A 27,254-nucleotide genomic window follows, 5' to 3' on the forward strand; every position below is an offset into this window, starting at 1 on the left:
AAGATTGGCCTGCAGAGTGAGAATGGCTCGGGAGTGTGCCATCCATATTTATTATATCAATGGTATAATGGAAGGTCGAGCATATAGCGCTCACCACAAAAAACCCAGACAATTCTACTTGACTAATGTAAACATTCTATCGACACCCATATTTAATTGTTACACGACTCTCAATATAGTTATGCTCGTAGAGAGAGAAAACCAGAACTATAATAATGAAAGAATACAGATTATATTGATAACTAATTGATTGGTTAGTGAATAATTTATTTCACTTCTATCTTTTACCAATGAATTACAAAAAAGTAAGGTGAAATTATGGTAACCTCTTGGAAAACATTGCTTGTTAATTAAGGTTCACTTGAATGAATGAATGAATGACCGAACGAACGAACGAATGAATGAATGAATGAATGAATGAACGAACGAATGAAGAAATAAGTGAATACAAAATTCTTAATAGATTCATTAAAGATATAGTTTATTGAAAATATTACGTGGATGTTTCTATGTGTGTGGGAGTGTTGGGAATCATAAAATTCAAGATCTATTCCAGATTAAGAACTGGAAACCCAGTCCAGTAGATATTCTAAATCTAGGAAAAGCACTAGTAACAACCTCTTAGAAATTAAACATTATAACTTCTTACAAAATAGAACACTCTTATCAGATTTTCAAAAACCCTGATGATTATGCAAGTTTTTCATGAAGCAATGATGATATTTAATCATATTTTATTTTTTCCCCAAAATCGTTTTTTTTTCTTATTAATCAGAGTAAAATTTTCGTTATATATTGTGACTGCCACTCACACGTCCTCAACCATAGCTTATAACAAACCACCAAGTGACGCGTACTGAAAGATGCTTGGCACAAAAAAATTCACCAAACCCATAAATATGAATGACAATGAAACACGTCACTCATTGAAATTGGTTATTATTATTATCACCACATGGTCACGCTGATGAAGAAAGCACGCCCTTGGCTTCTTACCACTGACTTAATTCTTGACTATAATACTCTTTCTCGTGAGAAACCAGAAGCGAGAGAAACGGCACCTCTTTTCGATAACTTTTAACAACGATGATTTGATGCGTATGTATAGCTACTCCCAAATACATGAGATACATATTCTTATTCAATCGGTTTGATTTTCATTTGAAAGGAGCAACATCATTTGTTACTGCAGAAAAAAAAAATCACATTTTGTTGATCATTGTTTTTAAGTATCACCATGTTCACGGGAAAGATGCTCAGAATGCGTATTTCTTTATGATTGCACATTTGCACTAAAAATTTTGGTTGATAGTGTAAATTGCCTCACGAAGTGTCAGAAATCCATGAATGATATAGTGTAATTTATTTCATTATATATTAAAAGTGCACGTTTGGACATAAACTCTTCCATTGTATAAAATATTTTAAAAACTGGTCATAAAAATGGCACAAACCAGGAAAAATTTTCTGAACAGATTTGTTCTTTCAAAGAACCGTTACTAAAAAGTTTATTTTGCAAAGTTGGTAAAAAGTCACCACAGGTCCCATCAAAAGGCATCAATATTATACAAAGAAGAATTATACTTATGTTTAGTCTCTGCCAGCATAGTCAAATGGAAAAAATATATGTTAGAACATGCTGAGTTATTAACAAAATAGAATGAATTATTCGATTTATACGTTTTACCTCATACCAGCATTACAAACAAAATGTAGTAAATTTGTATCTTACAAAGTAAAGGGCATAACACATAGACATACAATTCATGTCTTTATAGATTAAACCAATGACCGTCTGAACGCCATTGACCATTGACACACTTTTCATTCTCTGGAGAAAGCATCACACCAATAACATTTTTTTTTTGCAAGACATTCACTGTCACCTAGCTGCGTGGGCAAAATTCAAAACACATGGCCTGACAGTGTATTATCATCCCGGCAATAATTCCCAACCATTGTATGATTAGGATAAATCATTTGATGAGAATGATCATGATTGGGCTAAATTTAGATCGAGAGCACACACACCTGTTCTGTGTGTTCTCGATCTAAATTTTTCCTTATCATATTCATCATGATCATTATGCTGCAGCATTCTAGATGACGAGGTCCATGGTGTCGACTTTACAATCGTAATATTGCCCTCTTGCGTTGAATGATATACAGTCGCTTGACAAAAAAAATTAAGAAACTTGAGCGTCATTTGCTGAATATGTGGTTCATTCGTAGAACGAATATTTTTTACACGTGTATATTATTTTCTGAAATTTGCCTAGTAAACATTTTGTAACATTCAAGCTGCGCTGTTAAAATCCCACAGAATTCAAGACAATTTTGGAATTGTCTTGAATTGTCAATTTTTGTATACTTTGAGTGGGGGGTGAAGGCCCCCCCCCCCTTCCGATACTACAGCCCCCTAAAATGTCTGTCAAAAGCCCTCACCCCCTCTTCTCTTTCCATTTTGTCTCCCAAATCTTTGACTTTCTTTCCCTCCTTTCTGCCCCCCCCCCATCTCTCTCTTGGGGCCATGAATATTTGACTAATCGGCATAAATTTCAAGAGGTACTAGTAGATAACACATGTTTATGCATAACTTGGACTAAGAATTGTTTCGACTTGATCCAATTGATCAATCTTTGGCAGGTTGACTGTGTGTGCAGTCTCAACTGCATGTATCTTTGGCACTATTTCATGTTATTATTCATTGGTTGGTATTCTCATAGCCATGGTGTATTTAACTTAGACCACGCTTTTAAGTAGCAACTCATTCGCCAATTAGATGAGAAAGTGTAAAAAAAATTAATGTTCATCTTAAAATGAATGATGTGTACAGTATATGGTTTATTTTGATGAATTACTTGTTACATGTCATAATTATTAGTCATTGAAGAGACCTGATGAATCCTAACATTCAATAGAAGTGTGAACGGATTTCTTGCCAAGTCCGGAAAACCTAGGTTTATCATCGTCATTTATTTCAGTCAGCATCATTCTTACAAAGTGTAACTCTCACGACGTGACGACACTCTCTCCTTCCACTTCTGTCCGGGCTTCTGTCTAGAGCAGCCTCCTCTCTCAGACCAATCTCATTGCATTCATTCCTCTCCATATCTTATTTGTACTAATATTTTAAATCTTTCTTCTTAAAGGACAAGTCCACCCCAACAAAATGTTAATTTTACCAAAAAGAGAAAAATCCAACTAGTATAACCCTGAACATTTCATGAAAATCGGATGTAAAATTAGAAAGTTATGACATTTTGAAATTTTGTTTAATTTCACACAACAGTTATATGGACATCCTGGTCCGTATGCAAATGAGGTGACTGATGACGTCACCCACTCATTATTTCTTTTGTATTTTATCATATGAAATATGAAATATCATAATATTCTCTTCATTATCCTTTGAAACTAAGTTCTGTTCCTCCCTGAACACATAGAATTACCATTGTTCAACATTTTATGGTTCAGTCTAGTTGATCCTTATTGTCACATAGGTAAAAATTGAAATATTGTATATGAAACAATAAAAAACAAAGTAGTGAGAGATGGACATCATCGACTCTCATTTGCATATCACAGAGTTGTGCATATAATTGTTATGTGAAAAATATGCGAAAGTTTAATATGCCATAACCTTCTTATTTTACATCCGATTTTGAAGAAATTTTCAGTGTACAATTGTGCTTGTTTGGTTTTTCTCAATTTATTCAAATTAACATTTTTCTGCGGTGGACTTGACCTTTAAACCATCCACTCTCAAATCCATGCTCTTTTCACAGGTTCATCATCTTTCCTCCTCAACACTTGGCCAATCCATCTAAACTACTTGTTAGGTCTACAAGCAGTAGGTCTATTATTCAATTGTCTAATATCACATGAGCTAATCCCATTTGGTCTACAATCAATTTGGTCTAATTGCCACTTGGTCTAATACTGACTAAATCTGTCATTTATTCTAATGCCGATATACAATTTATAATTTGCCTACTAACTTTTTTACTCTGCCTCAAATGAAAATATGGTTCATAAAAATTTCATTTTATCATATAGACTAAGTGGTGTCTGACCAAGTCAATTATATATGAAATGGATATAGCCTCAATATGAAATTGACTAAATGGCTATTTGGCAAATAGACTACATTGTTAAAAGAACAACTGGTTACAAACAAAATGGCCTGAATTCACAAAGGTGATTTTGAAAACCATCGATTGAACAAAGGTTTATGCAGATTTCCTGTATAGCTTACGCTTATTTACCACGTTTATCAAAAAAAGTCCAATGCTGATGCGCGCTTTTGTCACAGTGCACCAAATTGATGCCTGTTGCCATTGTTAATACTGCTATTTTATTCATGAGTCCACTGTTTAACAATTGACTCATTAATTCAAAACAGTGGACTCATTAATAAAATAGCGTACTTAACCATGGAAAGTAGACGAAGTGGGTTTAACCAATGGGCAATGTATCTATCACATTATCCTCCTATACACATGTGCATCTAAAAACGACTCAAATACTATTTGAATTTTAGGTATAGAATAGTTCATATTTTTTATTGATATATTTACAATGTAAGCCTGGGCAACAAATAATTCAATAAATGAATATCAAGCCGAAGGGATAAATGATAGGAAATTCACAGCTACAGCTCCTTTATATAAAGCATCAAAACTCCTAAGACTTCATATAGAGTCAAAAAGTGTGTCTGCAAAAACATCTTGTTTCTCAAACATGGCAGAATGAAGGTATCACATATTCCTAATATGCTGTCATTCTTAGCCTGTTTTTAATAGGAGAATGGATATAGCCTAATACTGATATATGAATAATCTTTTGAAAGCAGAGATGCCAACCTTGCAGGGATAATTTACTGAAGAAGGAAGGAGATCTTTCTCGCTTTCCAATCCAATGAAAGAAATCAATGAATGAATCAGGGAGATGTTGAAAAATCTGCAGTTTTTCACTAAAAAAATCTGTTAAATTTCACAGAGTCTCCCTGACAAATCAGTGAGACTTGACAGCCCTGTGAAAGTCAGTTCCTATTAGAGTGATAGTCTGAAATTTTACGAAACACCACTAGCATTAGCCCTGCAACAGGCCAGGATATCTTTGCCATTTGAAATATTATTTTCTCATAGTTTGCAGGGGATTCCAATTCTTTCATCCCTTTAAAATACATGAAGTAATATCATAGATAAGGTTCATCTGTTGATAATTTCATAGCAGGAGGAGGAGGGCCAGGTATCACAGGTTTCTTCAGCGCAGGTCCAACAGCGCTCTCTCTGTAGAAAACAACACAAAAGAAAATATCAATCACACTATAAGATAAGATCAATCGCACTCTAAGATATGATCAATCACACATACCATCCAACCTAATCAAACCAGTGACAAAAAAGACAAGTGCATACCTGCTGACCCTTCATCAATACCACAGAAAAATGTTCACAGAAAAAAGAACACACAGGTTAAAATGGCAATTTTATTTTCCCCATAATATAAAAAGATAAACTCTGGTAATGGGAATAGAAAATAAAATATTCACATAATTGAAAAAAACTAACACAGAGAAAAACTATAAATAAATGATTTCTGCCAAACAATTTTTCAGGAAAACGTACAATTACAGAGAAATAAGCAAAAGAACATCACAAAAATTACTGAAAATGCCCATCCATTTATAGAGTGGCCCCCATTTTGTTTCCTGTGTTAGCTACATCAGGGCCCCGTCTTACAAATAGTTGCGATTGATCCGATCAACCAAAACTATGGAAAGCAAGCAATGTCATCATCTAAAAAGTATCTTAGTTCCACGTTTTTCTAGATATGATGTAAAGTCATACATTCATAGTTTTCTTGAAAATTCAGTGTGATCCTCTTTGTTTACACATGTCATTGTGCAAATTTTCTGTGAGAAAAATTATGACACATAGTTGAGGTTGATAGGATCAATTGTTACTCTTTGTAAGACGGGCCCCAGGAAATGCATGTGATAATACATAATTTCAAGCAAGCCTTAATCATTATTTAATCAAACTTTGTTCTAAATACGCATCCTAGCATATGATTTTACGATTGCTTCTAACCATTTCGTATAAAAATTAGATTTCTATTCCAGAACTCTAACTTAGCTCAAGTAAGCTATGATTTTGTTTGAAAATACGAAGAAACAGTATTTCCAGTGGGATGAAGTAAAGTAATCAAGAAAAATAAGAAAATCATAATCAAAACAAGAGCTCAGAATTTCTTCCAAATTCAGAATAGCTGAGAGGTCCGCAACGGCACTCACCCTTCTTCTTGTGGCTGAGGAGCAGGAAGTCTTTGAGTGGCAGAGAAGACATGGACTGGTCTTTGTGATTCTCTCCTTCCATCCCTCGAGCAGTAGTAGTTTGCTGACAGACGATGAGAAGGGCCATCAGGGAGCACAGGATCTGGTTGTGTCCTGCAGTAACATAAAGAGTTTTAGACACCAAGATATTATGCAAATAATCAACGTTGGTGAAGGTGATGGGCAAACTGTCGCTTTTGAGGCAAGCTTCATGTAGTTATCTTTCCACAGCGAAGCTAAAGAAAGATAGCGAGTACATCCAGCTTGCCGAGGAGGTGATAGTTTGCCTCGTCACCTGAAAAGGTGATTATTTGCTTTATATTCCACATCTAGAACCTATAAACAGAGAAACTGATATTTATAAGGCTCTACGAGAAGGAAACTTGAATTAAAAATCAAAGTCTCCATTGATAAAAAAAAATCACTTGATTTGATATGCTTGTTTAATTCTAGCAAGTATGTAAACTGCATGTAAGCATCTACATGTAGATCTTGCTTGAGCAAGATAATTGTGACCTTACAAAGGAATTCTATCGTCACAACAAAACAATCCACAGGCAATGACCTCTTTAATTTGTGCATACAAAAACAAATAATAAAGAGTTATGACTGTATGCCGTATGGGCTGAAGTGATCATACAAACGCAAAAGTTCCATCACTGTGAGTGATGCTTGATGAGAAGACTACATTTTATCACGCGATTTACTTTTGACAAATCCTAAAGCAAGATTCTTGGTATGTGGAACATAAGAAGACATACAGAACTTGTATCATCAGGTTTACCAGAGCATGCTTGCCATGCATATTCTCCAAGATTAGAATAACAAAAATAGGAAAACCAAAAATTATACTATGGAGTTTGCATCTAAGGGACAAGGGCCAAGGTCAAGGATGCCACGATACCCCTTTGGTCTAATATCCACTTGGTTTAAAACTGTTCAATATGTATGATCCGATTTTTTTTTGGAGGTGCGTGTGGGTGTAGTGGTTACGAATCTCGTCTTTCAGAGGAGCGTGGGTTCGAATCCCAGCCATGGCGTGTTTTCCTTCCGCAAGAAATTCACCCACATTGTGCTGCACTCAACCCAGGTGAGGTGAATGGGTACCCGGCAGAATACACCAAGTGCCTTTAGCAGCTCGATCTATGCACCATTTAATAGGCAACTAGATAATTGGCGGTGCATCATAAATGCTATTATTTTTCATCATTATTAAACCAAATTTTCCTTTGACTCCTTGTAAGTAAAACCACCTGGGCATTAGACTAAGTGATGCAAATTGATAGTTTAGTCATGATGGTGTTAGACAATCTGAAAATGAGATCGTCTGCTTTTAGACCAAGTGTATACAAGAGATTGACTGTACTTGAATGCGTACATTTACCTGGGAGATTGTCCATAAGCATAACGGTTGTTCAGATGAGCTTGAAGATCCCTCTAATGATCATGAAAAACAAAAAGCATAAAAACAAAAAGGAAAGAATATTGTTCTGAGAATATATCTGTAACAAATCAAATTCAAATGACGAAGTAAACACAATAAAAAGTACCCCCTCCCCACCTTAAAAAAAGTGTATGTTTCAATAAAAGTTGTTTGCGCAAAATGATTATAATAGGCTAGTCAGATGTCTATAGATATTATTATGTACTGTACAACTTTGAATCTTGAAAATTTAAATCATGCATCCAAGACAGGGGTTTTCAGGCTCTCAGGGGAAAAAACTCATTTCATATACGGAATAGAGCTTTGCATCGCAACGAAAGACTGTTCAGTGTTCGCAATTACTTTCGCAGCACAGGAAGTTAATTTCGTTCACGAAATCCTTTTCGTATATAATTTTTGTACACGAAATTACAAATAGTTGCGATTGATCACAACTACAGCTATGGAAAGCAAGCAACATCATCATCTAAAAAGTATGTTAGTTCCACATGTTTTCTAGATACATGTATGATGTAAAGTCATACATTCATAGTTTTCTTGAAAATTTGTTTACACATGTCATTGTGCAAATTTTCTGAGAAAATTAAAAACAAATTTTGTGTGCAGAATGGCGTGAATTGGACAGAATTTTCAATCGGACACTTGGCACGCCATTTCCTACACTAAATCACAATTTATTCTGGCAAAATTTGTTTTGTAAACTATGGTACGAAGTGAACGAAATGAATTTCGTGGAAGCAATTACAATTTGTCTTGAAGAAATTTATTTTGTGTGGCACAAATAAATTTTGTGTACACTTAGTTGTTGTGTCCGGACAATAAATTTTCAACAGCTTTTTTGAAAAATTAACAAGTGAAGTTTCATCAATTTCAAGTACAAAATGTTAGGCAACATTATAGAGAACAAAATATTCATAGAACTGATTATAAATACAGAATTCATATTTTTAGTGTAGACCTAATCAAATCAAGCGGATGCGTCTCTCAACGACATTTTGCTGACTCAATTATTCAGATTCAGAATCAAAAGACAAAAAAAAGAAGGATTCAAAATTTTAAAGTGTCTGTACACCTGACCCCCAACAAAATTGCACCGCGTCCATGGCGTCATGTGTGTCTCATCTCACAATACGAGTGACGAAATGACTTCGTATTAAAATCAAATTTTTGTGTACAGCCGGAATGGTGTGAATTAAACAGAACTTTCCATCGGACAATTGGCGCCCCATACCATATCATGCGGCATTATCCTGGTATAAGTCACCAGTCCACAAGGTTTATCACTAATCAGAACCGCAGTGCATCATGGAATCGAAAAGGGGGCAAGCGAGCTACTCCAGCTCTGCGCACTGCGGTCTCTGCCCCCTATTTAATCCTATCATGCTTTGGGATGCGGCTTGCTCTGTTGATATTTGCTGATTCGCGATAAACCTTATTCACTGCCGTTTAACATGTTTAATATTTCGTCAGTGCTACTGCTGTGCTGGTGACTTCTTTCAACAACTGTCGACACCCATTGACTTTTTGTACACAAAGAGTGCACACACACCGACATATTACACGAGAAGAGAGGTGACTAATTTCACGATAAGGCCTTATATATGTGTTACTGTCGCCAATGAGGTCAATACTGTTTTAATTTAAGTTGACCTCGTTACTCAGAGTGGTGGCCCGCAGGCGCACCGGCGCCGACGTGCGCCAAGCATTGCATCGCCATTCATTGGCCAGGCATACACCGTCATACAAAACATCGATATGGATACGTGGGACTGAACTCACGCCAAGTTTAGTCTAGCTAATTTTAAGGACACCTATTTCCTAAGAATTTGATAACGCTAACCCTCTCAATTTAAATATAAGACTTATCATAAGTTAAAATTTGATATTTATGGAAGTATTCAACAGTTTCAAACTGAATACTCACACCTGCGAAGAAATTCCGCAGTCGTTGAATTAATCTTGAGGCAGTCGCCATCTTGGATCACCAGATTTTCTTCTTAGGCTGAAAAAACAAGGCAATCTAAAAAGAATTCCAATGGTTCCAATTCACTCCGGGAATAAATGCACTGCGCTTATCTTGCTTATCAATCCTTATATCAAGCGAGCGACAAATTACAATTTTCAAATTGAAACAGTGCTACCTTCTACAAGCTGAAAAAATCAGAAAAATACATATTTAAAAAAGACAAACCATTTTCGACCCCAAAATGTCATTTTCTTCTTCTTTTTTTTCTCAACTGAACTATAGCTGCATAGGCCTATATTGTTGCCCAAAAATTGCCCTTTTGGAGGGACGTTATTGTTTTAAGCAAAGGTGCAGTTTAGTATGGAAGCTTGTTAAGTAACAATCATGATATAATAGAGGATATTATATATTTTTTAAAGAATGCATGATCATGATGATAGGCCTACATAATTCACTCCGAAGTTCTTTATTCCTTTTCTAATTCGTCTCCTCCTCTTAAAGGTCAAGTCCACCCCAGCAAAATGTTGATTTGAATAAAAAGAGAAAAATCAAACTAGCATAACACTGAAAATTTCATCAAAATCGGATGTAAAATAAGAAAGTTAGGGTATTTTAAAGTTTCGCTTATTTTTCACAAAACAGTGATATGCACAACTCAGTGACATGCAAATGAGTCAGTTGATGATGTCCATCACTCACTATTTCTTTTGCTTTTTATTGTTTGAATTATACAATATTTCATTTTTTACAGATTTGACAATAGGGACCGACTTGACTGAATCATATAGTATTAAGCAATGCTAATATCACATGTTCAGGGAGGAATTGATAACTGGTTCATTTGACAATGAGGAGAAAGTTATAATATTTCATATAATAAAATACAAAAGAAATAGTGAGTGAATATAACTGTTTTGTGAAATTAAGCGAAACTTTAAAATGTCATAACTTTCTTATTTTACATCCGATCTTGATGAAATTTTCAGTGTTATGCTCGTTTGATTTTTCTCTTTTTAACAAATCACTGCTGGGGTGGACTTGTCCTTTAATCATTACTTTAAAAATCATACGAAATGTCGATCGCCAAAAGGCTGCATGCCCCCCCCCCCAAAAAAAAAAAAGAATATAGAATAAAATATAAACCTCGCACCAATCGCCTATGATTAGCCCTATATATATATATATAAATCCATAATCTCTTAAATTTGACAATGTACTTACTAATTGATGGACTCGTATGATCTCTATGTTGTATTCCTTTCCCTTCCTTGCAACTCATTTCTTCCTGTTGTTTGTCTTTCTCTATCCATATTTCTCCCTCTCTTTTTTATCCATCTCTCTTCCTCTCTTTCTTTGAAATCTTGAATTGTAAATACTACTGCTTTCTCTTAATGTACAAGAACTATATACCGGTAAATGATAATCTGGACACTATACCAATATGTGTTAAGGATAATATTTTACTTTCAAATTCTTCTTTGTTTATTCTTACGTAAACTTTTGCAGCCTTACAACTTCATGTTTTCACCTCCTTCATAATGTTTGTACCTTCTTTCCTTCTGACCCTCTGCTCCACTCCTACCCTTCACCCCCCTCCCTCTCTCTATCCCTATCCAGCCCCCCCCCCCCTCTCTCTCTATCTGCCTCTCCTCCTTCCCATCTCTCTCTCACAACACAAGTAGTTTTCAATACCATACTCTTTATCCGTATTATTTATTTGGTAATTATCTGTATTATTGTTTGAATATTTTTTGTGTATTTATTACCTTGTGAATACATCGCAATTCGGCCTTAGCCGCGATGATGTATTGATTTTATTAATAAACCATTTATCTATCTATCTATCTATCTATCTATCCAGATGCGGTTCTAGACTATCAGTCTTTTTTTTTTTTTTTTTTTTGGGGGGGCTAATCCTGGGGGCTTGAGAAATTTTCGACGTTGGTTTAATTATTCTAATCACGAATGGCCTATATGGGTATAGCAGCTATATACCCCCCCCTCCCCCGTATAAAATATTTCTAATATCATGAGATAGTGCAAAGCGACCAAGCAAAAAAAATCACATTTAAAAATATAAACCTCGCACCAATCGCCTATGATTAGCCCTATATATATATATAAATCCATAATCTCTTAAATTTGACAATGTACTTACTAATTGATGGACTCGTATGATCTCTATGTTGTATTCCTTTCCCTTCCTTGCAACTCATTTCTTCCTGTTGTTTGTCTTTCTCTATCCATATTTCTCCCTCTCTTTTTTATCCATCTCTCTTCCTCTCTTTCTTTGAAATCTTGAATTGTAAATACTACTGCTTTCTCTTAATGTACAAGAACTATATACCGGTAAATGATAATCTGGACACTATACCAATATGTGTTAAGGATAATATTTTACTTTCAAATTCTTCTTTGTTTATTCTTACGTAAACTTTTGCAGCCTTACAACTTCATGTTTTCACCTCCTTCATAATGTTTGTACCTTCTTTCCTTCTGACCCTCTGCTCCACTCCTACCCTTCACCCCCCTCCCTCTCTCTATCCCTATCCAGCCCCCCCCCCCCCTCTCTCTCTATCTGCCTCTCCTCCTTCCCATCTCTCTCTCACAACACAAGTAGTTTTCAATACCATACTCTTTATCCGTATTATTTATTTGGTAATTATCTGTATTATTGTTTGAATATTTTTTGTGTATTTATTACCTTGTGAATACATCGCAATTCGGCCTTAGCCGCGATGATGTATTGATTTTATTAATAAACCATTTATCTATCTATCTATCTATCTATCCAGATGCGGTTCTAGACTATCAGTCTTTTTTTCTTTTTTTTTTTGGGGGGGGCTAATCCTGGGGGCTTGAGAAATTTTCGACGTTGGTTTAATTATTCTAATCACGAATGGCCTATATGGGTATAGCAGCTATATACCCCCCCCCCCTCCCCCGTATAAAATATTTCTAATATCATGAGATAGTGCAAAGCGACCAAGCAAAAAAAATCACATTTAAAAATGCTTGAGAATTTTTCAACTAAAACATGCTTCGGGGCCTAATGGGTGCATGTAGATGAGGGCACTGGGAGTAGGACACCATGCATCAGGAAATGGATTTTTGTTGTTGCTCTCTCTATCCATGCATTTATTCTCATCATTTAGAGACTTTGCATGAACGTAAAAAGGTATATATAATGGCAAGAGATGGGGTTTTAATAACCCTTAAAAATAGTGACGAGGGAATGTGTTGACCGGAGAGAAAATGTCATGAAGCTTGCATGTGGAGCACTTTATGAACTTTAATTATTTATGAAAAACATCTGAAAGCGCTAAGAAAACCATACAATTTGACATAAAAATACCATTAAAGATATAAAATTGCAATTTTTTTGTCGGTGCTTCACGTGCAGAATTCTGCAATTCAAATTTGCGCAGAGCGCGCCGAGCCGAAAATTTTGGGGTATTGTGTTTATATACCCCTCTAGCCACCCAAAACAAGGAGAGACATTCCTGACTCTATATGTTTAATTAATTAGTGTAGCCTAAAACGGGGAGTATATAGCAACCAGTGGCGTATCAGGCGGGGGACAGGGGGGCAAGCTGCCCCCCCCCTGGCGGAGCTCATCGGGAAAATAAAAAAAAACGGGAAAAAGAAAAAAAAGGGGGAAAGGAAAAGGGAAAAGAAAACTAAGAAAAAACATAAAAAAGGGAAAACGGAAAGATAACGGAAAAAGGAAGGAAAAAAAAACAAGTGAGAAAGAACAATTCGCCCCGATATACAAATACATTAGCATGATTAGTAAGACCAAGGCAGGGAAATAAATTAAAGATGACAAAAAGGCAAACAAAAGCGGGAAATAAATGCAGAATGGAATTAGCCAAAATCTAAATTGGAAATTAAAGCATAGGGACAAGATAACATACACTACCGGGCTGCCGAGGATTGAGATGACGAGCGGGAAGAAAAATGGATGGTATATAGCATAATGTCGTACTAGTATATGAAAGTCTATCATAAACTTGCTAAATCTCCAAAGGCTCTGTCCAAGAGTCAAGACCCCGTGCAGTGGGAGCTCTTCATCTGTAACCTTTAATGGGTTCTATAACGGGCCCCTATATGGACCCTTCCTGCATTAATAAGCTTTACGTTGAAGCACTGGCGTACCGTGGGGTGGTTCCACAGCCAAGGGGAAATAAAAGAAAATAAAGGAGGCAGCGAAATGAGATGAATGAAAAAAAAATATATGACATGATATTTGCTATAATGATGTAAAAATCTATCACATAATTAGAATTTCATTTTAACAGGCCATTTTTTTTCTAGCTCGCTTCGCTCGCTGGCGAATTTTTACAAATTTTCACACATTTGCTATGGTGTGCCCCTCACAATATTTGGATGATTACGATACACAGCTGCATTGAATTTTTGTGTTGTGTTAAAGCTATATAAATATACACGCAATTTGATTAAAATAAGTGGCCATCTGCGTAAGGTTCAAAATGGCTTTGATATCAAGAGGTTCCGGGGCTCTGCCCTGGACCCCACCCATAAAGCACTGTTATATGGATGAGTTTGGACCATGGCCCCCCAAAAGTTCTACAACCAAACAAAAAAAATGAGGAAAGCAAGGAAAGTGTATTAAATTTTTCTGAATATCACGTTAAAATCTATCTTCATGTTAGATTCTCGTGAAAAGGTAATTTTTTTTATCTCGCTCGCTTCGCTCGCTCGGGACCTATATTAAGCTACTTCTTGCCAGAAGTGCCATACTCGGCCCCCTCGAGCATATAGAGCTTCACCCTGATGCTCACAATCATAACAAAAATCATGTTCACCGTGGCGTACAAAAAAAGAGAGAAAAAAGGAAAGAGAGGAGGGGGAAATATGATATCATCTTTTAAACATAATGTCAAAATCAATCACAAAATTTGATTTTTGCAATAAAAATGTCAAAATATTTTGCTCGCTCGCTTTTATATATATTTGCCCGATACGCCATATCGCCCCCTCAACATTTTTGCCTGTTCCATGATATGACCGGGACATTTTTGGCTCCGGGGGGCTGAAGGTGAGCTAGCCCCCGGTAGGATTTTAAAAAAAAAAGAGACGAATTGACCATAAAATTTGGATTAAAACCTATTTTTTAAAACCTTTTTGTGCTTGTTAATTTTTTTTTGCGGACGAATTATTGACCGTATAAGTTTAGGTGACAACGTTCCTTCTTTTTTGTTTTTGCTTGTCAAATTTCCAAAGGGTAAAATGTGCCATCCTTTTTAGAAATCCTCGATTCTGTAGCGCCCCGTAAAATTTCAACTCTGGATCCGTGCCTGGTTAGGGCGATACCCCCCCCCCCCCCTGGGCTTCTAAATATAAAAAAAGGTAATGACCTACATAGCCAACTCCAATTTACCATTTTTATATAGTGAACCTTTTTGGGGGCTTGTAAATTGTAATTTATCGGTATCAAAATGACTCTCATTTGGTAGTGAAACCTTCATTTGATTTTTATTTATTTATTATTATTTTTGCTTGTCAAATTTCTCGTCCAAACCTCCTCCTTGGAAAAAAGCTAGATCCGTCCCTGTTAAAGAATAATTTCACCCTAACGAAAAGTTTGATGTTATAATAAAAAATATCGGTGAAGGTTTGAGGAAAATCCATTAAAGATTAAAAAAGTTATTATGATTTTAAATGTTCTATTTGGGACGTCATAATACGAGCAGCTGCCCCATTTATAAGTCAATATAAAATGCATACATTTCATTTTTTTTTAATAGTTCGTGATGACTTTTTTTTTCTTTTTTTTTCTTTTTAGGAACGGGTGTGAAATGATTTGTCTATTCAAAGGTACAATCAAAACCATTTTCAATTTTCTGAGAAAATGACATTTGATTTTTCCCATATGATATGTTTAGGAAGCAGCTGCTCGCATGCATATGACGTCACAAATCAAATAATTAAAATTCTAATAACTTTATTATTCGTTGATTGATTTTCCACAAACCTTAGTTGACAATATTTCTTTTTTTTTTCATGTTATCATTGTAAATATTGTAAAACAAAATGCTCATGTCAAGTGAATGCAGTTTGTTAATAAATTAAGATTCGTTTTTGTCAAGCAGGGTAAACTTCAAATTTTTCAGTTCTTTTGATAAAAATATTAATCCTGTTATACTTTCATACCTTATATACCAAATATGAATGGATTCAGATAATCATATAAGGTCTATAGTGCATTTTTTGTCTAAAGCCCCATCGAACTTTGAATATTTAAAATGATAATTAAAAAAAGAGGCCCCTGAATCATATTGCTGTGTAATGGGTTAATTAAGACGGGATTTTCTGTGTTGGTTAGCCGTGATTTATGGCATAATATTGTTCTCTGGTAAAGTGACTCACTTTTTTTTTGGGGGGGGGGTGGGATCGAGTTCTTAAAGAAACTAGAAAGGAAAAGGCTTTTGCCTGTTTTTTTTATTATCATTGCCTTTAAACTTATCCAAGTCAATTGGGATCAACTGATCAACTTAGGCCTATCTGATGACTGGGGTAAGTTGATCCATTTGACAAATTGTACGTAGTGGGGCGGGATGGATATACTGCTTCACACTATATAGTAGAAAGGAGAATATGGCCCGGCTCGGCTATATATGGCCGCCTATTACTGTAGTATTGAGAAGCCAAAATATATAATTTGGCTCTCTGACTTCCCAAGTACTAATGTTGGAAAGAGTCGGTCGTCTTGCCGGAAAAATTACAACTATATCACATTAAAAGAAGGAAAGGTTGTAATATTTCATATTTATTGAAATACTGAGTGAGATTAGTTCATCAATTCCCATCATGAAAATGCAGAAATTAAGCGAAACTATAATATTTCATAAATTTCTTAATTGTACATCCTATTTTGACGAAATTCATTATTGTTTGATTCCGATGAATTAGCTGCTTGAAAGCCCCTCATCATTCTATCAGACCTATAAAAGGCTTGTCTGTCCGATAATGAAATGTTGAGCTATCTCAAAATGGGGGCCGAACTTTGTATGGGCACAGTTGGATGTCTTTTACTGGACGAGTTGGGTCTGATACTCTTTCTTTTCAGCGGACACGAGTTTCCCGTCGACAACATGGACAAACCAGTCAAACTTGCAAAGGTTAATTCACCTTTATTTGTCAATGATTTTCATAAAAATGTACAACGAATTTAAGCTATCAATATCATGATTCAATCAATTGTCTTTTGGATACAGAGCATTTTAAAATTCATGGATTTTTTTTCAATGCGTGTGCTTGGTTAAAACAATTCGACTCCAATCAGTCACGTTAATGTACGGTACCGGTACATGTTCGGTACACGGGATGACGGGTGTGGGATCGGGGCGTGCACGGCTGGCTGTCATGTGCACGCACGTTGCACCTACAATACTAGACAGCTGGCAGCCGTCTGTTTCGAGGAGCTTTTTAACATTTTTTTATTTTTTTAATTTCTCCTCATACACAGACGGCTCGCTATCGTGCAGCCACCATTAGGGGACTTACAATTAACCCTGTAAGTTAGAGCTCTGATCGGATCGGATGATCGGGGCCGGGGGCACATACTTATCCCTATGATCGGTATCGGTCGAAAATATCGGCAGCAAATATCGGATTTTGCTATTTGTTTATCAAGCACAATAAACAGACCCATATTGTCCTTAGCTGACCTGATTGTCCTTAGCTGACCCCATGCATTCCAAGCACTACTCACATATCGTATTCGTCCCTTGGGAGTCTGGGTCTCACTGTCAAGCGAGGCAGTGATTTACGATAGTTCTACGCCGACATGACCCAGCTGGTTGGTATCACTACCAGCGTTAGAATGGATCCCCGCCCTCACAGCACTTAAATGCCGTGCACTTATAATGTTGTAAATACGTCATCGCAAGCCAACGCCTGGCTGTCCACTAGAGAGAGGGAGAGGGAGCATCGGAGCTCATGTAATAAATACGCCAACGCAGACACTTTCCCCTATCCGATCCGCACAGAGAGTTAGAGAGAAGGGGACGGAGGGAGTTATGAAAAAAAAAAGAGAGCAGAGAGTAAACCTCGTGGAATGATGCCAACTTTCATCTGAGGGTATTTAAAATTTGATCAGTTCTGACGGAAAATGTAAGAAAGGTCTGATTTTTTTTTTGTATGAAGTCGTTGTTTCTTGTTGGTTGTTTCGTTGTTGCTTTTTTTCGTTAATCATGAAAATAGGAATTAAATGTTGAAGTAACAGCCTCGGTGTCATATAATCATCAATGAAAATACCATATTTTGTATTAAAAGTAGTGGCGGCATCGGGCGATGGGGGGGGGGGGGATTCGAATAAAAAATGAAGTCCATAATCCCGTAATTCAAACAAAAAAAAATCTTGTCTGCCCTCGGCTCGCCCCAACATTTTCTATTATGACTTGAGGTGGGATGAAGGAGAGAAAGAGGAGCAGATACTTTTTTTTTTTGCTCTTTGCTAGAGGTTTCAAATATGTGTCTACATGAATATTTAATGTCCATATTGACATTCACTGAAGAGAGTAACTATGGATCTCAATACAAGAATGAAAGACTTGCAATACTTGAAAATCCAAAGAGAATATTTCAGAGATAATTGGTAATTTACCATCACTCAGAAACGTTCTCGAATTGTTTTTCTCCTCTCTTCCACTCTGCTTCATTCAAGTTATCATGAATCAACTAAGTTCTCTCGTTCTCTTTTAACAACTCATTCATGAAGTATTATTTGAGACTGACACACAGGTGGAGCATTTCACTTGAAAAAAAATAATTCCTTGCCCACACCATGTCCCCACCCCACTTGTGGCACTGCCCACGATGCTACACATCTATTTCAAAAAAAATATTTTGCAAAATATTTTCATTTGAAATACCTTTCAAAATGACAAATTTTTATCATTTGAACCTACATGTATAACTGGGTCTATTTTTTTAGACTAACCAAGAAAGTACTGATGAAGGCGGCGCGTGTTGGAATGTCTTTTGATTGTGTGAGGGGGATATAAAAAAGGTTGCATTGTTTGAAACTTGAAAGGAATTTTGGCTCACACCCCCTACCTTTCTCTCTCTCTCTCTCTCCCTCATGGGGGAGGGGTCAATTTATTTCTGAAGTCACGACCTTTCCTGATAAGGGAACCACGTGGCTTTTTCTGTTTCCCCGAAGGTTTCATTGGCTTTCGAAGCCGAAGGTCCAATCAGCTCAAGTGAGATGGTTGTGTGTTTACTTTCTGTTTTGAGCACGCAGACAATGACTTATTTTGTGTATCGAGGGCAAGGTCGAGTGGGATTAACATTTTCGGAGCTCTTTCGTGTTGTTGTGTAACTGTTAATGTGATACAATCATTGATAATTTTTCAAAAATTACCTCGGTAGCATCATTTTAAAACCTGTATCAAGTATCAAAAAACTGTTGTCATCATTGTTTTCTTGTCATTTTGTTATTATTACTTGGGTATCTGAGCTATAATCCCAACGTCATAATCGGGATCTGCCGAACATTCACTTTAGTGTAAATTTTGCTGATTAATTAGCGGGCACGCCATTTAAACCATTATACCAATCAATGTGTACTCCCATGCAGGCCTAAAAGTTATATTAACACAAGCGAAAATAAAAGGCAAGAGAAAGTAAATGACCGAAATTAACATTGGAGTTTTCACGCTTTGCGAGATTGGTTGCTTCTTTTCCCAACTTTGCTAACAGATCACATGTGTGGATGTTTGTGTGTGAAAATGTTGGATGATGGAAAAAATCAGGGGAGAAAAAACTCTTCATTCTGACCCTCTGACATGTGGCACCGTAAGTTGGAGCTAGCTCGTAAATTTTGGCGAAGCCCTGTCCTCCCTGCTTGGAATTGACCAATGAGAATCGTTCCCTCTAATTTCCATTTACGGTACTCGATGCTGATTGGATTTATCATCTGACAAGATCTCCTTCATACAGTATGTATAAAGTTGTTTACAAAACCACTGGAGCGTAATGCCCACCAGTCGATTAGGGGGATTTTCTCAAGTGGATGTTTCCAAAATATCAAAGTTGTCAATGAAGGAGATGTGGGTAGGAAAGGGTGTTCATATTTGTTAGGGACGCACCATTAGAGATATCCAGGGAAGGGGGCTGGAAGTTTGAAAAAACTTCACTTGCTAAATGAGCAACAGCAAAAAATTGACTCAACATCAGAGTAAAAAAAAAAACTTGGTCCACTGACAAATCTTTTCAAAGGCAAAAAAAAAACCCTTGTCTCAATGGAGTATGGGGGAAAAAAATGCTCAAAAAAATTTAAAAAAATTGCATGAACTCAAACTTCCAGCTTCCCCCTCCCCCTGGTATCTGTCCCTTACGGAAGATGATTATTGAGGGAGATGTGTACCAGCCATGATCCTTCTACTTTTCTTTCCTATCATTTATCGTCACCAACATAATGTTCATACCTACAGCAGTATTGTTTAACTCGAAAACTCATACTAAGTTTATGTATTAGTCGGGGAAATAAACAAATCCCCTACTGACCTATGAGACTAAAAATTGCAATGAATAAGCCCACTTTTCTATGTCGACTAATAGTCGCACAGTTCAATGAAAATAAGAACAGAAGGGAACAGATAAACATTGATACTCTATTAAAAAGCATGCAATTTTCGTTTCTTATAAGACGCACAAAAATAATTCAATGCCAGCATGTTTTGTTCTACGCACATCACTACCCTGTCCCCGGACTCCCTATTGCTACAATCTGGCATTATTTCAAAGTAACACCTAACATAAACCATTACTCTCATTCCTTTCAGCCCCCTCCCCGTTCTCTCTCCTCCACGTATGGTACCGAAAGTCAATCTCTCTCCCCATCTCTCTCTCTCTCTCTCGAGCTAACTGAATCGTTTGAATTCCCAGGTCATCATATCAGGACGGCCAGCATGGAGCTCCGCCAAGCACCTACATGTAGTACCTCGATGTGATGTTATGTTGCACGCGTACACGTGGTCTTTTTTTTTTTTAGTTTTGCGTTTCCTCCGATCCTTCGCTGCATTCATATCACATTATCACACCCATGGCATGCACAATCCACGACTTCAAGGAATATATGCACTGGATTTAATCAGTATCACAAACAAGTTGGATTTATACCGGGATTTATAATGGGAATAAAGTATAAAGGTACAGTTTTTGTGTGTTTGTGATTTAAGTTGGAAACTTTGAAATCTATTCTAATTGTAACATGTACAAACTAAAAATTTGAATGGGTGGTTATGAATAAATACTTTACTTTATGGACAATAAAGTTATTCAATTTAAAATGACATGAAGCACCCCCCCCCCCAAAGTAACGGTTTAAACAAATGCAAATGAGGAATGAGAAAGAATAGGGAATGATTTTCAAAAGCTGAGAGCAAGAGATGGAATTGATAACTTGAGGAAATGGAGGTAAAACATGAAAACATATAGTCAAGAAAGGAAAGACCCCTCTTCACTTTCTTGCACAGCCTTACATAACTGCTCACCTTACTGCCTCAAAGACGAAAATGTAAACATGCTTTTCATATTCTTAGACTGATCAAAAACATAAACATGCTTTCAAAACACATCAAGTTTCCTTTTATTTTTCGATATCATATTACAGAAAGTGAAATAACAATTGAGAACGTGAAACAAAACAGAGAAAATGATGTGCTCAGAATTTGGAGGTCGCGATAACATTCTTGTGCATGGTGGTGGAAGTTATTTACGAGCGTAGTCAGCCAACTGGGGCTAGCTGGGCAGAAAAAAGTGAACTGTAAATCTTTTTCTTTAAGAGGAATGTGGAATGATTGTGGGGCACGCGACTCCAATTAATCCGCGGTTTTCTGCATGGCAACAGGTATTTTTTATCTTTATTTGTGGTAACCCCGGAGCAATGATGACCTCAGTTAAGGACATCTAAGGACATCAAAACATCCATTTCACTGTTGCAGTCATATCGGCTTGCAGCACGGCAGCCGACCAAGAGCTAACACAGCGAGCGCACAGCAGCTACGGCCGGCTAGCGCAGCCAACTTTGGCCCGGCGCGGTGCAGGGAATTTCGCAACCGATCATAACGATAAATTTGCTATGATCGGTGATCGGCATGAAACGATCGATCAGCATTGATTAGATCGAGATCGGCCGCCGATCCGAGAATCGGTTACAGGGTTACTTACAATGCAAAATCCCCCCGTCGGGGCTCTTCAATTTTTGTCTTTAATAAATCAAACTTTTGAAAATTAACGCGACCGAAATGCAAATTAATATTCCCTCTTGGCATTAATTGCCAAAAAACGGGGAAAATCAAGTTAAAAGGAACAAAAACAGTGACTTACCTCGGCTGTCGCGCAACTTCACTGCCCTGTTTTATCCGAACTTAATACACATAAACATATGGCCATTGACTCCCTGTACAGATCGCGCTAGAACTTCGGTCTCTGTATTTGGTGAGTGAAGCCAACGGAGTTCAGCTGAACAACCAACATAACAGAGACCGAAGCTTTTGGTCTACTACAATACAAGCATGGTGGATAAGCCCCGGGACCGGGGGGGGGGGGGGGTACTCGACCAAAAAAGTAGTAGGTATGTGCCGCGGGCAAGACAAAAAAACGGGGGCCTTGGTCTTGGAGCGGGCTTATTGTAAAACTAAAAAGGAGGGTTCTCGGAACTACAAATGTGAAAACGGTCGGGGGTCCTTGGAACACTGCTGGCTAGCGACCGACGGATTTCCATTCTAAGCCGTTCTCTGATTGGTCAGTTAAGACAGTGCGGTGTCTGTGTGTTCCGTGTACTGTGTGTATGTGTGATGCGAAGCGTGCTGTATATGTGTTCACTGGACGTGTGGGCATAGAGTAGATACCCAGTCGTTTTATTGATTTTTAAAATGGAAACATGCCGGTCAATGACTATATGTTTCAGTGTATAATGAAAATGGGGATTACTGCGTGGAAGTTCCTTTTGATATTAAGTCTCATATCAATGACATAAGTCCCTTCAATAGCAACTTGTCATCCTGCCATTATGAACAAACACATAGCCAATTGACCGGCATGTTTCCATTTTCATTATACACTGAAACACATATAGCCAATTGACCAGCATGTTTCCATTTTCATTATACACTGAAACATATGGTCAATTGACCGGCATGTTTCCATTTTCATTATACACTGAAATATATGTTAAACTGACCGGCATGTTTCCATTTTCATATTATACTGATCAATAATGACCGGCAAGTTTCCATTTTTTATAATACTGTCCATTGACTGGCATGTTTCCATTTTTTATAATACTGTCCATTGACTGGCATGTTTCCATTTTCATTACAGTGGACATTGTATAATGTAATGAAACACAAGTGAAGACTCTTTAATAATGGGAGAATTAATAGACTGAGGAAAAAATAAAAGACCTTTTCTAAAACAAACAAATCACACAATTGGAATGTAGCAATTATCATTATAATTTTAAGCTTGGAAAGAGAGTCAGTTAAATTAAGAGCTGTAAGAAACTTCCATCCTTCACATGCACACACAGCAACAAAATAAACCCATCCCTGATCGTTATTATTGTAAGGTTAAAATCAATAAAACGACTGGGTATCTACTCTATGCCCACACGTCCAGTGAACACATGCACAGCACGCTTCGCATCACACATACACACAGTACACGGAACACACAGACACCGCACTGTCTTAACTGACCAATCAGAGAACGGCTAAGAATGGAAATCCGTCGGTCGCTAGCCAGCAGTCTTGGAACGGGTCGCCTGCGTGTGAGTGCGTATGCATCCCTAGAACTAACCCAGGGGCAGGGAGCTCCCTAGGTTACCCTGGAACGTGCATGCAGCTAGCAGGGGCGCTAGCGCCAGGTGCGCTAGCGCAGGGGTCGAACAGCGCTTTGCGGCCGTTTTTCACCAAAATTACGACTCATTGTAGCAGATCAATGCGGCCGGAACGGCGTAATGAAAAATATGCGAAGCTTGGGAGCGGATTTCTTTCTCTTTCTGGATAAGAAGAAAATGCTATGCTTTGGAGCGGATTTCTTCTTTTTCAAGTCAAGACAAAAATGCTACATGTATGCCTTGGAACGGAAATTTGAGTGTAAAAATGGGGGTCCCCTCCGAGGCACATACCCACTATGCATTATATACTGAGTACTCCCTCCCCCCCCCCCCCCCCCCCCCCGGGAGTAGCCATGCATGGCACGGCATAATAAGTTATGGAATTGTAGCAGGATGGAAATATGACATTTGTATTTTTTTGGTAGAAATGTTGTCCATGTCAACAGACCTTAGTGCAACAAGTGTGTTGCATGGTCGCGCTGTTCATGCGAAGACAAGCAGTAGTTAGAGGCGCACGGCCAATATGGGAGACTGTCTCCATGTCGGAGATTCTCTCCAATATCAAAGACTTTTTTAAAGAATTCGGGTATCCAATTTCAGAGACAGTCTACAGTTTGGGAGACCAATTTCCTTTGTTTACATTTGCTGCAAAAGGATTAGCTTGGCGGCAAATAAAAATGTGATAAGCAGATTCCTCATGAAAAATTACCCCTTTTCTCTGTCTATAAAAATTTACCATCTAATTTTGTTTTGAAAAGGATTTTTTTGTCATCCACACACACAAAACAAATGGGCTTCTGACCTCAGTGAGACAAAATTTGGGGTGGAAAAAATTAAGCTTTGTTGGTGTTTCTATTATTCTTTTGCATAGCAAGTCTCCAATATGGGAGATTGTCTCCCATATTGGAGTCTCCCATATTGGCCGTGCACCTCTATTGACAAGCCAATTTTTTTTTTTTTTAGAATTCTTAAGTCTCACCATGAAATTGAATTTGGAAGGGGGCAAACAGAAATTGAAAATGGCTTTCCATGGCCATTCTTTTTTCATTCTGGCAAGTGCCATACAATACATTTGTGTACCGGTATTTTTAGTCTAGGCCTAGATCTACATAGACTTCTAGATCTAGTGACTGTCTTTAGTGTAGCAGGTAATCTATTCCTGGCTTTTTTTAAATGTCAAATTTCATCAAACATGTCTTGATGGTCATGATGGTATGTACTTGTGACGGTGTGAGGCCAGGTCCATCCCTTAAATTGTTATTTGTTAACTTAATTTTTTGTTCAACTTTTTTGTTCAACTTGGTCTCATTTCTTTATTTTTACATCAATTATGACCTTACAAATGATCATACATTCCTAGGTTTTGGCTTCAGCTTCACATGTGTATTTATGAGGAGGATTTTTTTATTGGGGAGGGGGCAAAAGGTTTTCCATTTTCCATTCCCCAATTGAATCAAGTGTTGAAGGAGAATGAAACTCTTGGAGCAAGTAAGCTTTTGTGAAAGCAGAAAAATCAAAGAATGAGATCAACAAAAGTTTGAGTAAAATAGGACTAGCAATAGAAGAGTTATGAGCATTTGAATGTCGAGATCACTAATGCTATGGAGATCCTCCCATTGGCAATGCGACCAAGATCTATGATGTCACAGATGAACAACTCTCCCCTTTTGGACACTGAAAATATACCCCAAAACATCTCTTTTTGCTCATTCTAATCATATGACAAACGATTCATCAATGATATAATGTTGTGAAACCTCTGTACTTGTCCTCTCATAAAGAGAACACCTCACCTTGTGATAGACTCTATAAAAGTGAGAATATAAGTGAAATAAGTACTAAAGTAATGAGGGAGTTGTACGTGTGTGACATCACAGATCTTGGTCGCATTGCCAATGGGAGGATCTACATGGCATTAGTGATCTCAATATTCAAATGCTCATAACTTTCTTTATTCATTCAATCTTCCTCAAACTTTCAACAATATGTTTCTTTGATTTTTCTCTTTGATATGGATTCAGCTGGTTTCAAGGGTTTCATTCTCCTTTAAGTCTAATGGCACTGTCAGTTCTTATTAAGAATGGTGTGAGAGATGACAAAAAACCAATCTAAAAAATGTGCCATTTCAATAATCTTGAGAAGTACAATAAATGCATTTTATTTAAAACCCATGACATTTTCACCAAATTCAGCAAAGTTGTAGAGAATAGGTATACCTAAGAGGTGTAAATATTAAAAAATAGGGGTTCATGTGCTTGTTTTCAAACTATTAGCTCTTTTATTAGAGCAAATTGCTTTTTAAAATAAAAAAAATGTGCCAAAAGCATTGCATCTATGAGAGGAAAAGTTCCAAACCACTCTACCATTTATTTTAACTTAGGGTCATATTTGTCATACTTTGCAGCAATGCAGAGTAAAGTATTTTGAAATTGTAGAGGTATTTTAAGAAATGGTTCATGGAATAATTCCCGTTTATTAGTTTCATAAATTAATACATCGGATCTGCATTTAGAGTGCAGGTAATGAGAAAAATCAGCTTATACCTATAGCTGATTATTAATCCATTGTGACATCGGCGCGCAGAGGGTAAATCATGATGCGCACAAACATAACTGAGGAACGTCCTTAATCTCAAGTTGTTACTGTTAATGTTGAATATCTGATGAGGTGACGATATGGGGGAGAAATGAAGCTCCTACATGTACGTAATTAGGGACAGTGATTTTCCGTTTCAAAAAATTGCCTTTTCCGTTTCAGAAAATCTCAAATTCCGTTTCAGCATGTCAGAAAACGGAAATTCCGTTTCCCCATAGACTTTGTACACACGGAAAAGTGACAATTCCGTTTACACATTTACATGCACACTCGCACTGGTCAAAATTTGTATCTGCTACTGTACCAACAACACAATAAAATCCGTTCTAATCGGATCTATGCGGGTGAATAAAATATTTTAACACACCCATTTTGCATGCATACATCCTCACCTTTCATATTATTAGCATTATTTCACGGTGAAATGATATTTCATCGATAATTTTGGGGGTTTTTGGACATCGTTATCATCAGTCAACGTCTTTTCCCAATCCGCCATCTTGGATTTTAAGACCACGATATCGTGCTGTTACATCTTCAAACGTAGAGGGCAGCAACACACAACTGTGTACATGTAGTTGAATGATACATGTGTGCATGTGAAGCCCAACCCGGCCGGCCGGGTACGGGTACGGTGCGGGGTACGGGTACAATCGAGTGTGCTGATGTCGAGTGCAGTCACGATGTGTGAATTGTCATGATAGTAGCGAAGTGAGATCGTGTTTTCTGTGTTTTTTTGGCCATTTAATATTCTCATTTTGTTGTGCTTTTGGAGTAATTTCTGTTGCTATTCTGTGTATTTTGAGGGAAAATACGTTTTCCGTGATTTTCCGTTTGAAATGCCATTTTCCGTTTCAAAAGGCCCTTTCCGTGAATTCCGTCCGTTTTCCGCGATCGCGGAAAATCACTGTCCCTACGTAATTGCGTAATGCTATGAAACATTTGCTTTACATGTATGTACGTGTTATACTGCTGAACATTTCTTCTGAATCAAATATGAATGAATATTTGTTATCCTTTTTGTTCCCCCAACCTT

The 27,254-nt window shown here is 37.2% G+C and overlaps 1 protein-coding gene across 1 annotated transcript; it reads right to left on the reverse strand.

The window, feature by feature from the left end:
• Window positions 1–4,537: 4,537 nt before the first annotated feature.
• On the reverse strand, window positions 4,538–10,172 carry LOC129271584 (NADH dehydrogenase [ubiquinone] 1 alpha subcomplex subunit 7-like). Its single transcript, XM_054908898.2, has 4 exons — window positions 9,709–10,172; window positions 7,725–7,777; window positions 6,302–6,454; window positions 4,538–5,294 (listed from the first exon to the last, which is right to left on the reverse strand). Exons 1-4 carry the CDS (start codon window positions 9,757–9,759, stop codon window positions 5,201–5,203), a joined length of 351 nt encoding a protein of 116 aa, XP_054764873.1. The 5' UTR covers window positions 9,760–10,172; the 3' UTR covers window positions 4,538–5,200.
• Window positions 10,173–27,254: the final 17,082 nt, after the last annotated feature.

Source organism: Lytechinus pictus, chromosome 11, assembly GCF_037042905.1.
Source record: "Lytechinus pictus isolate F3 Inbred chromosome 11, Lp3.0, whole genome shotgun sequence".
In the NCBI taxonomy this organism is placed as follows: Eukaryota; Metazoa; Echinodermata; class Echinoidea; order Temnopleuroida; family Toxopneustidae; genus Lytechinus; species Lytechinus pictus.

What these genes read in the sequence shown, in the direction of transcription:
- LOC129271584 (XM_054908898.2), bottom strand. Translation starts at nt 9,759, where the DNA reads ATGGCGACTGCCTCAAGATTAATTCAACGACTGCGGAATTTCTTCGCA. An exon ending in TGCGGAATTTCTTCGCAGGT is followed by an intron (nt 7,778 to 9,708) that starts GTGAGTATTCAG and finishes CATGATCATTAG; the next exon opens with AGGGATCTTCAAGCTCATCT. An exon ending in GCTTATGGACAATCTCCCAG is followed by an intron (nt 6,455 to 7,724) that starts GTAAATGTACGC and finishes ATGTTACTGCAG; the next exon opens with GACACAACCAGATCCTGTGC.